Genomic DNA, 16,829 nt, shown 5'->3' on the forward strand with positions numbered 1-16,829 from the left:
AGGATCATACAGTCGTGTGGTGGGTGTTACATTACAGACCACGCACAGAAATAACAGCACAGGGCTTTGACTTTATCCCTGCAAAAAACTAAAGAATAGCCACCTGTTATCAGCATCATTGAGTGAGGGTCATGAACCACACGTCACACACATGTTTTGTGTCTGTGTGTCTGTGAGCGTCTGATGTGTGGAACAAGTGTGATTTTTTTGATTTTGTAACTTCAATAAAAAAAAGTAACAACCATGTGAAGGTTTCCTAGAAAGGCTGTTTTTATTATAAAAGAACCTGATGAAAATATGACAATTCACAATTCTAGACATGACCTAGTATTTCCACATTTTAAAACTGTAAGTTTGAGATTTTTAGCCAGTGTGTTAATTGAATACAAATAAGCAGTGTTTTGAATCCACAACAAAACAAGAAAGTTCCTCTGAAAAAGTAATGAATAAATAAGGACTACACATTTCTGTACAGATTACTCTCTCCAAAAAGTGTTAATTACTTTTTATTAATTAGTACAGCCTATTTAATTAATTCAAAAAATAACAAATAACTACATACATTTTTAATGTATTAAATTATACAAATGTGTGAAGGATTAATTAAAACAAACATTATAATTTTTATATCATTTCCACTATTGAACATTTTACACAGTTTTAGGTTTAGTTCAATGACATATGAAGTGACTGTAATTCAATTACAGATTTTTTTTGAGTAATCCCTTACTTTACTTTTCAAGGGTAAAGTCATTAAATTACAGTAACTAATTACGTAGTAGCACCCAACACTGCATATGAGCCATATGATGTGAGAATTATTGATCAAGCCTGGTAGCACAAGTAAGACGAGTTATGCTAAGGATTTAGGGTTTAAATATGGTTACAGTTTAATATTACATATTTCACTTATATTTTCTTATAGCCTTATTTTATATGTATTTATTTTTCCTTTTGTGAATGCAAATATTTGTATATTATTATTTTAAATATTATCTATTAATGAAATTAAATTACATAAAACCGTTAAAAAATAAACAAAATTATATAAAATTAAATACATACATTAAATAATATCATAATAATTTTATAATAAATTAAGTTTTTATTACAAATGTTTATGTATTTATTTTTTATATTCTTTTTATTATATATTCATTTTATTTGACTTATTTTTATCAATTAATTGAGGGTACATTTGACGCTGTTGTTTAATCTTCTGATAGGTCTGTGGTTTTTTCGCACGTAGAGTTTGAGAAAATCTAGCGAGATCTACTTCAAGAATTAGTGAACTGAATCTAAACCTGAGATCTTCATTATCTAATCATAATTGTTCTGTAATTTATCTGATCTAAGTAATTTACTTTTTACCCATTAACTTAACTTATATCACTATATCATTAACTTATAAACTTATATATCAATATATCTTCATTGTACAAACACAGACACAACATCATTGAAAAATGCAAACACTTTATTCACAAAGCCTGTCGATCATAAATAAATGGGTGGGTTCAAACACACAGCGAGCGCTGCGATTGGCTGAAGGCTAAATTAATTATTCCTGATCTTTTTCCTCTCCATGTGTGATGATGTGAACCAGATTATTGTAGTCCAGATTTCCAGTAGCGTCCGGAGGAAACGCGGCGAACATCTGTTCCATCTGCAGGTGAGAAAACAATCACTGTCACTGTATCCATGGCAACCTGACACCATCACTGTCACCTGTACGGTCTCCCTCACCTCCTCTGCTGAAAATCTGTCCGCCTGTGTGGTCAACATCTGCGTGACACTGAATAGTAACACACAGATAGGTTTCACACTTCTGTTAAATGCAGTCGGTGAACTAAAGTGGATGAACTGAAATCTTACTATTCTTTCTTCAGAATTCCTTTCCCCTCTGGATCAAACACTTTAAAGGCGTTAAGGATGGTTTCTTCGGGATCAGCACCTGTAATTTAACAGACAGCACAGGCGTTAAACATAAAACTTTGTTAATAGCATTTTGAGACAAGACCGCCTCACCCTTGAGTTTCTCTCCGAACATAGTGAGGAAAACCGTGAAATTAATGGGACCAGACGCCTCCTTCAACATGTCGTCAATCTCCTCCTGTTTCACATTCAGACGTCCTGTCAGTCAAATGACAGAAGAAAGGCATCATGGGAAATATCAGAATTCATTTCTTCCTTTTAACATCGTATGAAGCCCAGATAGCACACTCTATCTGGCCTACATCTATTTGACATCTACATTTACATCTGCAATACATAGTTTGCTCATCTGCAATACGACCTCGGAGACATCTGTACGTCTTTATTACGTCTGCTGCAGATCTGGAGATCTGGAAAACATCTGCTAAACATCTTAGAAAGAGCAGTTTTACATCCATTCTAAATCATAAACATCTTATGTCTATATGACATCTGACAGCAGAATCCTCCGAGACATATTACAGATGTCTTGCAGATGTAAATGCAGAGGTCAAATAGATGCTAGATGCCATCAGGGAGCCAAAAGTTACAGCAGCTTAGAAGACTAGAGTAGACATTTTAAAGGGGTCATATGATACTATTAAAATTAATATTATAATTTTTCATTAAACACGATTTAAGGTTAAAAAACGCTGTATTTTCCACATACTGGCATGTTTTTATATTCTCTTTGCTCCGCCTCTCTGAAATGTGCAGAATTTTAAAACGCTCATGGCTCTGAAAAGTGAGGTCTGCTCTGATTGGCCAGTTAACCAGTGTTTTGTGATTGGTGGAATACTGCAAGCATGTGACGGAAACGTAACTCCTCTCACCATATTTGGAACATCAGTTTCTCTTAAATTGTTCAGACAGGTACACCACCTTACTTGCGTATTGGGCAGTCTTAGTCAAGTCAGACCACCAACTGACGTAGATTTGTGGGGGTGTTTGATAACACGAGGCGTTTCTGGCAGGTCTGAGAGAGCATTCACTTTAACATCTTTGCTTTACCAGAATGCATCTTTTGTTCCCACACTTTCATTTCTGCAATTTTACATGTCTAATACATGCATGGGCAACTTATAACACACCAAAGACACAGAAGACACGTACTCGCGCCTTTAAGAAATGTGTGTTCCAGAAAAGTTGCATAAACCAACCTAGAGCTGCAAAGGTGTCTCTCAGATCATTCTTGTCGATGAATCCATCTCTGTTCTGATCCATGATGGTGAATGCCTGTCACATGGAAGTCAAACATATTTTACCCCAGAAAAACACATTCATACTATAACTTGGACACCTAATATTATTATCAATTACGTTTCACTGAATATTTTTGATTCAGAGGCTTCTTCGGAAAATGTTTCGGAACCAAAAGAAAATAGAGCCAATCCTTCCTATCCCTTATGAAAATAACCATGTTTTTTGGGGGTACAAGTGTAGTACCCATACACTTATAATATAATGTATAATGTAAACAAAACGTGGATACAACATCAACAGCTTCAAAATGAAATCTGTCTGTAGCGGAAAAAACAGCAACAACGTGAAGCAAAAGACCATGAAGGCATGTGTTTTTGTACTATTTTGTCTTATTTAGTTTTGCCAAATTATGCATCTACAGATTTCCCAAAATTGTATTCTACTGCTGGTTTGACTCTGGACGTTCGATAGTCATGAATTTAGGGACCGTCTCCAAAGTTGCATACACAATATATTTTGACTTCAATAGCATTTACAGAGAATGACAGACAGTCACAAAACCAGCTGCACAATGTTCATGTTAAGTTCATATTCCTGATTGTCAGTTTAAGGTTTTTTGTCTTTCTGTTTTAATTCATTCAGGTATGTTAATTGATTTATTTTTTATTATTCCCTTTATTTTAAAGTTGTGCTTATCTAATTTTAACTATTATGATTGGGGCCCCTCACAACAATTTGCATTGGGCCCGAGACGTCTAAGATCAGCACTGATATTGTAGAATCAAGTTCTAGTATGATCGTGGAAAATAACGATTAGGTTATTTGGTCTTGGACATCGTTGATGAGAGATGTCTGTGATTAAACAGAAAACAGATATATGTGAGATTCAAGATATAGTTTGGATTTGCTCACAGTTATCATAATCTTATCATTGGCTAGAAGGAATGTTTGAGATGCTAAACGTAGCTTTTCTTTTATTATATTACAAAATAAAGGCTGAGTTCCACAGGCTCCCATCAAAGTTAAAGCCCCCATGTGTCATTTATCCCACCAGAATTCGGAATGCAAAGGAGTGTCTCTATAAATATATATCAGTCCTCAACGGGGATCAGACAGGACTATCGGATTCCACAGCGCGGGTCGCTGCAGACGCCTCGGACTCATCATATATCAGCTGCTCTTTATGAATGACAAAACACACAAGACCTCTTTAAACTCCTGGATCTGAGCCTGTTCAAACATAGAGAAGACGTTGGAGTTTGCTCCTTCTGCCGTCCGTTTCTTCGCTTTCTTGGGTGCCTGGGGAACACAAAAAGTTTTTCACACCAGATCAGATTCAAAAGTCTGAACGGAATACTGAACTATTTGAAGGACAGAAAAATGAAATGACAAAATTTCAAACTAGGGATGTGACAATGTTATCGTTTTATTGCAATAACAAAATTGTCTCAATGTTATCGTGGTCAGCCTTCAGCCAATCGCAGTGCTAGCTGTGTGTCTGTACCCGCCCAATAAAGTGTTCGCATTTTTTCAATGATGTTGTGTCTGTGTTTGTACAATGATTCGTATGAAATGATAGATCTTCCAGCCCTGACATGGAGAATGTTTGAAAAATTAATAGATGTTGCCCATCTTGTGAAAATATTATATTTGATACGATATTTTACGGCACGTTTCCAAGTCATCATTTGTCATTTTAAATACCGCAATAAAGATTGTACCGTGGACTTTATACCGAGGTATCATTGTACAGTGGGATTTTGTTTTTGTTACATCCCTACTACAAACTCAACAGAAGAACACAACACAACACAATACAACAGAAAACAGCAAGAGCAGAGTTTTGGACTAAAACTAAATGAAACAACTTCTGATTACACTGCAGATTTTCTTTCAAATATTGACTGGAAAAAAGCATTTCTGTATTTTCAGGCACAAATATCAAGAAATTCAATTCAAGATGCATTTACGTGAAGCAATAAGACAGAAGGTATTACTGTATATCTTGTTTTTTTAAAAAAAACAATAATTTTCATGCTGATAACCACCAAATTTAATTTAAATATATTTTTCTTAGTCCATGTGCAGATACGTTTCTTGTTTTAAGCACACACAGATCTTAGATTTTTTTTTAAGAAAGTTTTGAAATAGCCTAAGTGGATTGTAAAAATATGAAAAGCTCTCTCATTCATAAGTGTCTCTGGATAAAGTCATCAGCTGAATAAATGCATCGCTATCAACTTATTATCTCAAAATTGCATGTATTATTATTTCGTCACAAAAATACCAAAGTATACGACCTACTACCTCAACCGGCAGCAGAGTTTGTGTGACCATCAGTAAAGGTGTTGTGGCTCTACTCACCATGGCTGATGTAGATGGAGGCGCTCAGAACAGTGACGGACTCCAAAACTGCAGCTGAACAATGAGACGCTGACGGAAGCCTTTTGTAGATGATCCGTGCTGTTGTCTACTGGCCGATATAAATAACACATGTCCTCTTTAGGAAGTGACAGGTAGATGATGATTCTTCATACACGTACAGGCGTGTACCCCCAAGCTCAGGGTCTATTGTGATTTAGGAACAACAGTGGTTTAGAATAACAGGATTTCGCTCTCTAGAGGACACATGGAAGAAATGTTGGCTCATTCCTCAGCTGTTTGATTCGGTGATGTCCATCGGCTCTCTCTTCTCATCCTGTTTCATTTCAGGTGTTCCACACGACTTTGGGAAAGTCAAAAACATCAAGATGAATTGACTGTTGTAACAAGATTTACTGTGTGAAGATTGAAGCGGGAACATTTGTTAATGCAGAATACAGGGAGCTTGATTTGGATTTGAGTAATTGTGATGAAATGTTTGAATTCATGTTGAGATCTTGAAGAATATTGACTTTTGATTGCAGACGAGACAAATCTGAGTTCAGTTTGAGACATTGTTGACATCTCTTGACAAACTCACATGACAGATTAGTCAGATTTCTGACTCTATTTCTCAGGAGAAACATCTGAGTGTATTCTACGATCGATAACTGAAACGAAAGACATCTCATCTTTTATTTTTGTTCTTTCTTATGGCCAGAGACAAATCTTGTACTTTCATAAAGAGAGTTGAAAACAGAGAAGACGATTTTGACTTAAAGTCCCAGTGAAATAAAACATGATAAGACTTATTTTTTCATGAAATATTGCAACGTTTATAGTAAATAGATTATCAATGAGGATCGTTTTCTTTTTTAAATTTATGTGCCCTCATAATCTACAGGTAAAATCAGAAAATGCACTCCCGCCCTGAAATGACGTAAATCAGACGGCTTGGGCGGAGCATCCTTTAACTCCTCCCCTTCAACTGTCACTCTGCTGCCAGCTTCATTTCAAAATCAATGCAACAGCTGTTTTTAAATCCAATCAATTCGCAGTGAAAAACTGAAGCCACGCCCACTCATTTTCTCCTTTAAAATTCCCTTTCACTCGGAAATGCATCCGAATACGGGGGTAAATACGATCGCAACTTCCGTTAACGGGGACTTTAAAGTAGATTTTAACAAAACCTCAAACTGTGCTCGGACATCCAACCTGGGTTGCGTTTCTCGAACTACGACATAACTCGCTAGTTGTCCAGCATAGTAAGATGGATCATTGGGGAAATTAATGATGTAGTTACGACTGTTTTGCGAATCCGCATTAACTCTGTCGGAGATTCATCGTTTGAACCAAGTTGGTTCAGCAATCTAGTTGATCACGCCATACAGGTGGTGGAGTAATGACGTCTACTAATAAATACCTTCAGATTGAATTAATGTCATATAACATCCATTGCATTTAATGGCGACTTAAGTTATCCTATTTTTATATGTATTGTCTTATTTCAGTAATTCATAATTTCCTCCAACATCACTCTATCCAGGAATACCCCGGGATCCTACTGCACGTAAGAGCTACTAGGTAGTCCTTATTCATTTAAAAATAGATCATGTTTTTATCTCACATTTTTTCAGTCCCCTAACCAATAAAATGTTTAAGTTCCAGTTCTTTCTAATCATGACTCGTGCAGTCTGTAGTAGATATTAACTTGTCAGTGACACAAGACACGGCTGCCACATGGAGGGCAGTATTGCGTGACACGCACATTCACATGCCAAACCTATTAGCAAAGAGCTGAATAACTCACCAAGCGTAAGGGTTAAAGAGCTCTGCTGACACATGTGCAATTTCATTCTTCATGTGTGAAATGATTGACGGATTCTTCTTTCACAACATTCCCAATTAATAAGTTATTTCTCACTTACTGTACCCTCGTGTTGTTTTAAAACAGTTTGAGTTTCTTCTGTTGAGCACAAAATGAGATCAATGGCTTCAGAAATCTAAAGTTTGAAACACATGAAATCCACACATTTGTCCATTCATTAAAAATTCTGTCCTTCCAAAGGTTTTTCAGGAAATGGAAAAAACGCTGTTCCCTTCAAATTAATAAATGCTGCATTGTCAAAGTTGACAAGCACTTTTTATACGTTTTATTGGTTAGATATTGACAAACATAAAGGGTGACTTTAAATAATGATTTATGGCACACACAGAAAACAAACATGGAGAACAAAGTTAGCGTCCCAGAAAGTATTAATGATTTATTTTCAAGCAATCTATACTCTACTGATTACTTCGATTTTGTGTCTCCTTTGATCTTAAAGGAACACTGCCCCAAAATTCTAAATACTGTCATCCATTACTCTCCTTCGAGTTGTTCCAAAAGTGTGTAAATGTCTTGGTTCTGATGAACACGCAGAAAGATATTTGGAATAATGCTTATAACCAAACAGATCTCAACAAATATTTACTCCCACCAGGGGCGGACTGATCAGCAGGACGTTCTGTCAAAGCCTGTCCTACCAACGGCCTAAGACCGTCGGCCGCTACCAGGGCCCGACTGGCGGATGTATAATAAAAGCGAATGCACGTAACACGAAGGTATTAGCAATTCGGACACGTATGCATGTAACGCAATGCACACGTTACATACAAACCCCCCCTCGATAGATTTGGTGGAGGGCTGAGGCCGAAATTGCTTCCCAGTCCGCCCCTAGTAGGAAAGATCGTTTTTTTTCATTTGGAATGTAGAATGTAGGAGAGCAAAGGTTCTGGGGTACCATTGTTTTTTAATAATTTCAAATAAATGTATACACATTTGGAACAACTCGAAGGTGAGTAAATGGTGACAGAATTTTCATTTTTGGGGGAAGTATGCCTTTAAAAACATATTTAAAACATATGTGAGATCTACAGTGCAAATCTCTCATTTTCTAAATCTAATGACAACACTCTTAATTGTGACTTTCTTCCAAGCTTTCATCTATTGTAAATCATATTTTAGTATCTCTCTCTGCATTACTTTTTAAAACTGGTATTGCGGAAATGCCTCAAAGAATTAGAGCAGTTATTGAACTGATTGATTGAAGAATCTGTGTGTGTGTGGAAAACAGAACGGCAGGCAGCTCACTATGGAAACAGGCTTTTATACAGAATTGGAACTCTTCATTAACATAATGTTTAATGTCAATTGTGTTTGAGTTATTTCTTGTGCTTCCAGAACATGAAGCTAAATTTAGCCGATGACACACGTACTGATCCTCAGATTAAATTTCTAGGTCTTAATTTACATTCACCAGACTGTGCTGTGGAAAATCAATACTGTGCACCGTGAGTTTCAGATCACACGACACAATCAATATAACCAATAACTCCAGTTATTCGGTCAGCATTGACCCAAACTTTAGCAACAAAAAGAGCATTTTGCAGTTACCACGGCACAACCTTTGCAATGGATTTGATTTTCTGGATCAAAACATTTGCATTGATAGACATGATTATAGCGATGATAATCTATAAATTGTTTTGAAATTTGTTGAGTTCTTGTCTGGAACGTGAACATGAAAATCTCATTAATTGTCATCTATTTAGTCAGAAATAAAAAATTAAATTAAAAAAATGATTTTCAAAATAAAGTTTTTTAGAAACTCATCTTTAGACAAATGTCATCGGTCCACACTGATTGGATGATTGATTGATTGATTGATATATTGATTGATTGAGCTCCGCCCACAGCAGATGTTGAGTGCATTGATGAATTGATTGAGGTCTTTGTTTGCAGTTATTGATTGGTTGGATGTATTGATCGTGAGCATGGACTGCATGTGTTGGGCGTTTCACCCTCAGCTCAGATCAGATGATAGTGGAGCACACAGTCAGTAGAGAACCTCTCTGTTTGAGAGAACGACATCATGGAAACCAAGAGCGCTCTCCACAATCACATGGTATGTTTTTCTTAATATTTGTTGTTGTTAACAGGATTGAATTGCTGAATTGTTGTTGAAAGCGTGAGGGAGTAAATGCTGACAGATTTTCAGAGGAACTGTTCCTTTAAATCACAACCTTTATCTCAACAGGAGCTGTGCATGTCTCCATCAACATCACCCTGGTAATACATCTCACTGTACATGGACTGTGTTTTTTGTCAAATCTTATGCTAAATTTTCTATTCTCCGATGAAAAAACGTGCAATAATTCTCTCATATTTCCATTTTTGATTTGTGTCTTACTGTCGTGTAGCTCTGGAGACGATCTGAAGATGATGATCGCCATGAGAGACGGTGAGATTCAGCGTCTGCGAGAGGAAGTTCAGCGTCTTCAGCGCCTGCTGCAGGAAGTCCAGGAGAGAACAGCCAATCACGTCACGCTGCTCCAACAACAACTGACCAATAAATCACGAGATGTTGAGGTTCGTACAGTTCATTTTATGATTATTATAAGACGAAAGGAAAAATCTCTCCTGTCCCTCACCGACTCTAGTCTTTAGTGAAGTATGCTTTGATCAAGCGTGCTACTCATCCAACAGTGTCAGTGTTTTTCTGTAACATGTGTGTGCTTTGTGTCTTAGATACTTCAGGCCAGGTTACAATCACAGCACGACTATGTAAAGATCAAAGCTGAACTCAGGTCTCACAAAACATCTAGTAAATAAAATCGTAAAAATTGTTCAGGCAACATACCATCCTCTTTATTCATATGTGTTCTCTCACTGACCTGCAGCAGTCTTCAGCCGCTGAAAAGAACCGCTGATAAACCGGTGAGAGAATGGCTCTTCAACTTTTAAAGCTCTCTAAATTCCTAGTAACCAATATTTTCTCTCTCTCTCTCTCTCTCTCTGTTTATAAGGTCTCTTCACCAGCACCAGATGTTTGTGACACGTCAGTGAAGCAAAGTGCAGCTTTATATTCGCAGCACACTGGTGACAATGGTAAGTGTTTGTGATTAGATCTTTTTATTTATTTATTGTCTATCTAATGAAAACATAAACCATTTCTTCGGACACGCATGCTGGGACTGCGGTCTGTGTTTGGCGAGTTTTGCTTAATAATATAACTGATTAGATTTTATTTTATTTATATTAATATGAATTTATAGTATTATTTTATTTTATAATAATCGTATTAAATATCAGATTTGTTGAATTTTGTGGTATGTTTATTTTATTAAATAAACAATTTGTCCTGTAGTTTTGACGCATTTAAAGAAAACGTATGGTACACATGGTACAAACCGATTTCTGTTGCTTGCTATCAAACAAAGTAATCTACAGTCACTTGTTTGTGAATGTGTACCGGAAGTTAAGAGCACGTGCAGTAACGTTTATGTTGTTTCGTTGAAAATGTATATGTTTTAAAAATGGGTTAACACTGCAGTTTATGCAAGTCTCATATTAATCTTGAGAACCTATACAGTAGTATTGTATATGTTTTCGAACAGTATTTGGTTTGATCAAATTTATTAAAGACGGATACAGCTGTGCGATTATTTCCGGAAAAGACGAGCTGCTGGAGGCGGGCAGGAGGGACGGAACTACAGCACGAGCACACAACACATCATCGCATTAATCCCTTCATGTTGTTTGCATATTGCAAGTATGCGCCGATTGCCAACAAAACACAGACATATGACTTAGTTTGACTAGCATGTTACCCCATCTTTAAATATATTACTGTCCTTCTAATGATTTTTATTTTTGGTCATCCTTTATGTTTGTCTCTGGGTTTTTCAAATATCTTACCAATAAAAACTACTTTAAAAGTCCTAGTTAAGACAGCATTTAATCATTCATAAGTTTTTTCCATTTTCTGAAAACCAGTGACAATTTAAATGTTTATCTCTCAATCTAGTATTGAAGACATAAAATCCTAATGCATTAAACGGTCTTTGATAAACTTTAGTTTAATGGAGAAAATTCTATTTTAATTATGAATCTGCAGATGGTTTATCTTTAAGCATATTAAAAGCATCACAAAGACATCCAAACAACAATAAATAGATTTTTCCCCACAGGGGATTTAAATCATCACTTACTGTTCTGTCTTTTTTTCCTTATAAAAAATCTTCTCTATGAAGAAACTTGCTCACTTTATTAATTGTCATTCAGTAACTAAGCTACAGTATTTTGAAATATGCAACAGAACTTCTTTACCTGAATATGCTGTCTATTCACACTGCAATAAACAAAATATATTTTAAACGATTATAAATATATTATAAATATATCCATAAATATATTTATTTATAATTAAATAATAAATCAATTCTTTATTTTGTGTATACCGTTACAAATATTGAAACATTCAGAAATCAAGATGCATTGACCTGAAGCTAAATTACTAAATATAAAGTCGTGTTTACTGACAAAATTATAAAACTTCGTTTGAGTTTAGGCTTAAAAAAATCTACCAATGGGGTAAGAAAAATAAATCTAATTCAAAGGCAAACTTTTCTTTGGCCCCTATGTGTTTTCTTGTCTTCAGAAAAAAGCAAATTTTTGCAAATTTTTCCCCCATTTCATCAATGTCATTTATCTGTCTTGACTAATTTAAATCTTGATTTAAAAAATGTTTGGAGACAAGCCAAAACACATGGGTTCCAGAATCGTCTTTTGCAGTGGACGCATGAAAAAGGACGTGTCTTCCCAAAATGAAGATTGTAGATTATAAATAGATGAATTCATATTTACTTTCAGGTCCTGCAGAGCTGTCGGTGCTGAAGACGCCAGTAGAGTTTCATCCGGACTCATGGAGTGAGCCGACCGCTGATATCTCTGACCTTAGTGCAGTCAACAAAAGATCATCATCATCTCTGATCCTCCACATGGCTGTCAAAGAAGAGACATCAGCATTCTGTAAGTACAGCATCAGTGATGAGGATGATGTTAATGACACAGATTCTGATGAGGTCATGGATCAAGATGAAGGTCAGCTCGACACTGCCAAAATCACCCGACAGATGAAAGAGTTTCTTCAGACGCACAACATCGGCCAGCGAGTGTTCGGACACTGTGTGCTGGGGCTTTCTCAAGGGACCGTGAGCGACATACTGGCCCGACCCAAACCCTGGAGCAAACTGACCGTCAGAGGCAGGGAACCCTTCATACGGATGAAGAACTTTCTGTCCAATGAACACAACATTCAAACTCTCTGCGTCATCGGAGACGGACGGACAGGTGAGACAGATCCACCATGCATGTCAAATTTTCTTTTTCATTTCACACATTTCCGATCCCTGTTTCGTTCCGTTTAAGCAAAACGGATAAAACAAAATTTAGTTATTATTAGGATTTTACCATGCCAAAAATGAATGACACACAATTTCTGACTGAGCACGTCTAAATGAAAGTATATGTGTCGTATGTATAGTGGAAGAAAACGTCAGGAGATCTCCGGAAGTGGAAGATGAGTCAGACAAAATCAGGAAAATTCTCGAGCAGGCTAAACACGAGATGCATCTTTCATCGCATACGACCAGCGAGATGTGCACGACGTGGCGTGAGAATTCCCCGGTGAAGCCGAATGAGGTGCATTCTGAAAGACTAGATCCCAGCGATGAGTCCCCAACAGATTTTGTCCAAAGCATTATCCAGAAGGTCCAATGTGAAATCGCCAGAAACCCGTACGCCTCCATCAATCCATCACACTCCTGGTCTTCTCCTCCAGGTCAAGGATCATTCCAGATGCTTCCTGTGGAGTCAGAACAAGGCTTTTACAACAAAACGATACCGGGACAGAAAAGGCCTCGAGAGGAAGGATTGATACCAAGACCGGGCCGTCTTGACCATTTGGCTGTTGAAAGCTGTGGGAAAAATCAACAGCTAGCTCAAGACCAGAGTGCAGCACTGACTTTGAAACTGTTGGCAGTCCAGACCGGTGTTAATACCAGCAGGACAGTCCAGAGTCTTGAGTTGGACACATTCAGCATCACCAAAAAAGTCAAGGACATTCTCACAGTCAACAATCTAGGTGAGGATGACTCGCATGCAAATGATATTATGAAGGATACTGATAAAGGACTGTGAAGTTCATTTCTAATCCACATGAAACACTCAAATATACTTTATATATTTATTTTGGTAAGGTTCAAAAACACTACACACTTAAATCAAGGAATATACCACAGTTTACTGTTGATAAATTATAGTAAAACCAATATTTACAAATCACCTACAAAATACTGAAGATGTTACCAAATGTATGAATTGCTATAATATACTAAAACACATTTCAATTTACTGTTTTACTCTATAAAATACTAAAGTATCGTATTGCCATTTTTTTACAGTTTACCAATACTTTACATTAACAAAGTGTATAAGTAACTATATACACACACTAAAGAAAACGCATAAAAATGTATTCATTTTAGATGTTTTTCCTGTATTTTACATTTAGCACTGCATTAAATGCCATTTTAGCATTAACAAAATTGTCCGTAACATAAATGAAAATGTACTAGTAATTTTCTACCAGTTTGGAATCTATTTTTTTACGAGATTTTCTTTCTATAGTGCAATAGAATTATATTTACTATAGTCTATAGTTTAAACTTAAATTACCTTGGTATAAACGAAAGTATACGTTTTTCATTTGGTAAGTTAAACACTCATAGTGATGAGGTAGCGCTTTCAAGCTATTGCAAAATTAAATGTTTTTTCACCTTCTGGGTAATAAAAGAATCCCATAATAATTACCAAACAACATACTAAAGTACCTTTAAGCATGCACACATTTTCAGACTTTAGATGTATTTGTGTGTCATTGTCAGTGGTGTTGGTTGTTGATGTCGGCAGGTCAGCGTCTGTTCGGCGAGACAGTTTTGGGTTTAACACAAAGTTCTGTGTCTGAACTTCTCTCTCATCCCAAACCCTGGACAAAACTGAGCGTGAGAGGGAAAGAAAACTTCATTCGCATGAATCTGTGGCTCCAGGACCCTCGCAATGTCCAAAAACTGAACACTATAAAGATGATGGACCAGAGAGGTACAGTAAATGTGTAAAAGAGTCCTTTCATAACTCATACATTGTCATTCTTCATTAATTGCGTATTTTTGTTTTGCAGCTCGTCTCAAGCGTGCTCTGATCGGATCAGATTTTGACTTGCATGGAACAATTTTTGACACATCAGACAATGATCTCAGTCTTCATGATCATTCAGAATTGTTTAATGTGTCCAAGAGGCCTCGTGTGGTTCTTTCATATTGGGAGAAAGAAGCTTTAAAAACAGCCTATCAGAAAGAGCCGTACCCCTCTCAACACACCATAGAGACGCTGGGATCACAACTAAACCTTAAGATTACTACTGTCAGTAACTGGTTCTACAACTACAGGTGAGTTATACATAAACTGGCTTTTTTAAACAAAAGTGTCGTTTGAGTACATTTAACATTTATTCAAATTGAGTCACAAAATTAAAGAGCATTCATCATTTTCTCAATGATCCAACAATAAGTAGAAAAGTTTGACAAAATGCTACATTTTGGTTCTCAGAATGCCTTGCATGAGGCTGTTATTTTATAGTTTTGTTTTTTGTAAAGATAAATACTTGTTAATGTTCATTTATCTTTGAACAAAATGTTGCCAATAAATTTGATGAATATAAATCTACAGTAAGTTACTGGCAACTAGCAGCTAAATACAGCAAAAATGTTTACAGTGTAGCATTTTATCTTGTCTACCAGGACAAAATAATATCTTCATCAAAATTGCGTAAAACAAGAAAAAAAATTGAGTGGGTTAAGAAAAAAGTTACTGAATTAAATTAGAAAAATGTCTTCTTACCCCACTGGCAGCTTTTTTAAACATAAACTCACTTGATTTTGAATTCAGAAAACAAAACTTTATAACCTTTTAAGTACGCTCATTTTGCTTTTCAAGCATATCAATTCTTGAATCAGAATTTTGGATATTTAAAATATCCAAGACTTCGTTTATATAATATTTGTACTGGAAAACAAGATTACAGTGATTCATTTTAAGGGATAAAGGTGTGTTTTCCCGGACAGGAATTAAGACTAGTCCTAGACTCAAATAAACGTTAGTGCTGTCTAAAGTGAAAACAGCTTGACAGATCTTAAAATACATCAGTGCCATCCTGTTGTCTCAAAAAAAAAATCTGAGGCATGTTTGTAAAAACTACTTAACTGTTTAAATTAAACTCGGGCCTAGTCCGGATTTAGACTAATCCCTGTCCTGGAAATCGCCCCTAAGAAACTAACATGATACTAAAATATGTAAATGGCTCTTTTAAACCTGAATTCAAGTGAATGTGTAAACTTTTGCTGTTTTTATCTAACCAGGTCTAGAAGCAGACAAGAAACTTGTCATGAAACCGCTTCATTAAACGAATCGGAACACACAATCCACAGTCCAACCGGTTTAAGTCCTGTTTCAGACAGCAGTCTCACCAGCCTGAGTGCACGTTTACTCTCATTCAAACAAGAACCAGATGATGCTGAAATAAAAGAAGAAACCGCACAACACAATCATTGTGTTTCTGTCGGTGTTCAATCTGACACGAAGGTAAAGCGAGAGGATGATGATGATGGACAGGTGTCACCTGCTTCTTCATTATGAGCTGTGAGGAGAGGAATGATGCAGTCATACATAATGAACAATAAACATAGTTTCCCTCAAACACAAGATTTTAGTAAATATGTAGCATATTTTTTATTTCATACCTTTATTTGCAGTTAATGATTACTACTGGTTATAGATTTGTATGGTATTTCACGTATTTATAATCGTCTTGGTTTGGAGATTAAATGATAATTAATAGATTTGTATAAAGATAAACCTTTTGAATTCAAGCACTGCCCTTACTTGTATTTTTGTCTGAATAATGCTGTTGTTTACTGTACATAATTTGTCACACTTTATAATACAATAAACCAATTGCTTTCACCAAAATACCATGCTTCACTTTTTAAATCGTAAATTAACCTGAATGTCAGCCTCAAACAAATTGAATTTATGATCAATTGTTATCAATACGAACTGTATTAACATAAGTTTGTAAAACCAATAGGAAAAATATTAACCTATTTACGAACTGTGTAACATGTTTGGAATCAAGCACGCGCATGCGCAGCACACTATTTGCAAACATATTTGATTATACTGAAGTATTGCGAGTATTAAAAAAATCGTGTTATTGCAAAACACCGCGACATGCACATCTGCATTTCAATCATTTCGATATATTGTGCAGCCTCGGTTTCACCAAAAAATAAATACAACTAAAAAATCAACAGAATGTACAAAAACGACAACGTGCCTTTTTTTCCACATC

General features: G+C 36.0%; 2 protein-coding genes across 5 annotated transcripts; one reads left to right on the plus strand and one right to left on the minus strand.

Moving 5' to 3' along the window:
• Positions 1 to 1,497: 1,497 nt before the first annotated feature.
• Positions 1,498 to 10,318, minus strand: myl2a (myosin, light chain 2a, regulatory, cardiac, slow). 4 transcript variants are annotated; one of them, XM_056744988.1, is made up of 9 exons: positions 10,255 to 10,318; positions 9,771 to 9,922; positions 5,542 to 5,902; positions 4,384 to 4,476; positions 3,135 to 3,210; positions 2,029 to 2,133; positions 1,876 to 1,954; positions 1,747 to 1,795; positions 1,498 to 1,666 (listed from the first exon to the last, which is right to left on the minus strand). In XM_056744988.1, the coding sequence occupies exons 3-9, from the start codon at positions 5,542 to 5,544 to the stop codon at positions 1,562 to 1,564; spliced, it is 510 nt and encodes a 169-aa protein (XP_056600966.1). In that variant the 5' UTR covers positions 5,545 to 5,902; positions 9,771 to 9,922; positions 10,255 to 10,318; the 3' UTR covers positions 1,498 to 1,561. The 4 variants fall into 4 exon arrangements, with proteins under 4 accessions (XP_056600966.1, XP_056600967.1, XP_056600968.1 ...); XM_056744989.1 differs by lacking the exon at positions 10,255 to 10,318 and adding an exon at positions 10,012 to 10,026; XM_056744990.1 differs by lacking the exons at positions 4,384 to 4,476; positions 5,542 to 5,902.
• cux2a (cut-like homeobox 2a) lies at positions 9,453 to 16,400 on the plus strand. Its single transcript, XM_056744851.1, has 11 exons — positions 9,453 to 9,485; positions 9,618 to 9,649; positions 9,781 to 9,949; positions 10,109 to 10,167; positions 10,261 to 10,297; positions 10,387 to 10,468; positions 12,233 to 12,712; positions 12,906 to 13,505; positions 14,333 to 14,521; positions 14,601 to 14,868; positions 15,838 to 16,400. The coding sequence occupies exons 1-11, from the start codon at positions 9,453 to 9,455 to the stop codon at positions 16,112 to 16,114; spliced, it is 2,226 nt and encodes a 741-aa protein (XP_056600829.1). The 3' UTR covers positions 16,115 to 16,400.
• Positions 16,401 to 16,829: the final 429 nt, after the last annotated feature.

The sequence above is a fragment of the Triplophysa dalaica genome, chromosome 4, assembly GCF_015846415.1.
Source record: "Triplophysa dalaica isolate WHDGS20190420 chromosome 4, ASM1584641v1, whole genome shotgun sequence".
Taxonomy (NCBI): Eukaryota; Metazoa; Chordata; class Actinopteri; order Cypriniformes; family Nemacheilidae; genus Triplophysa; species Triplophysa dalaica.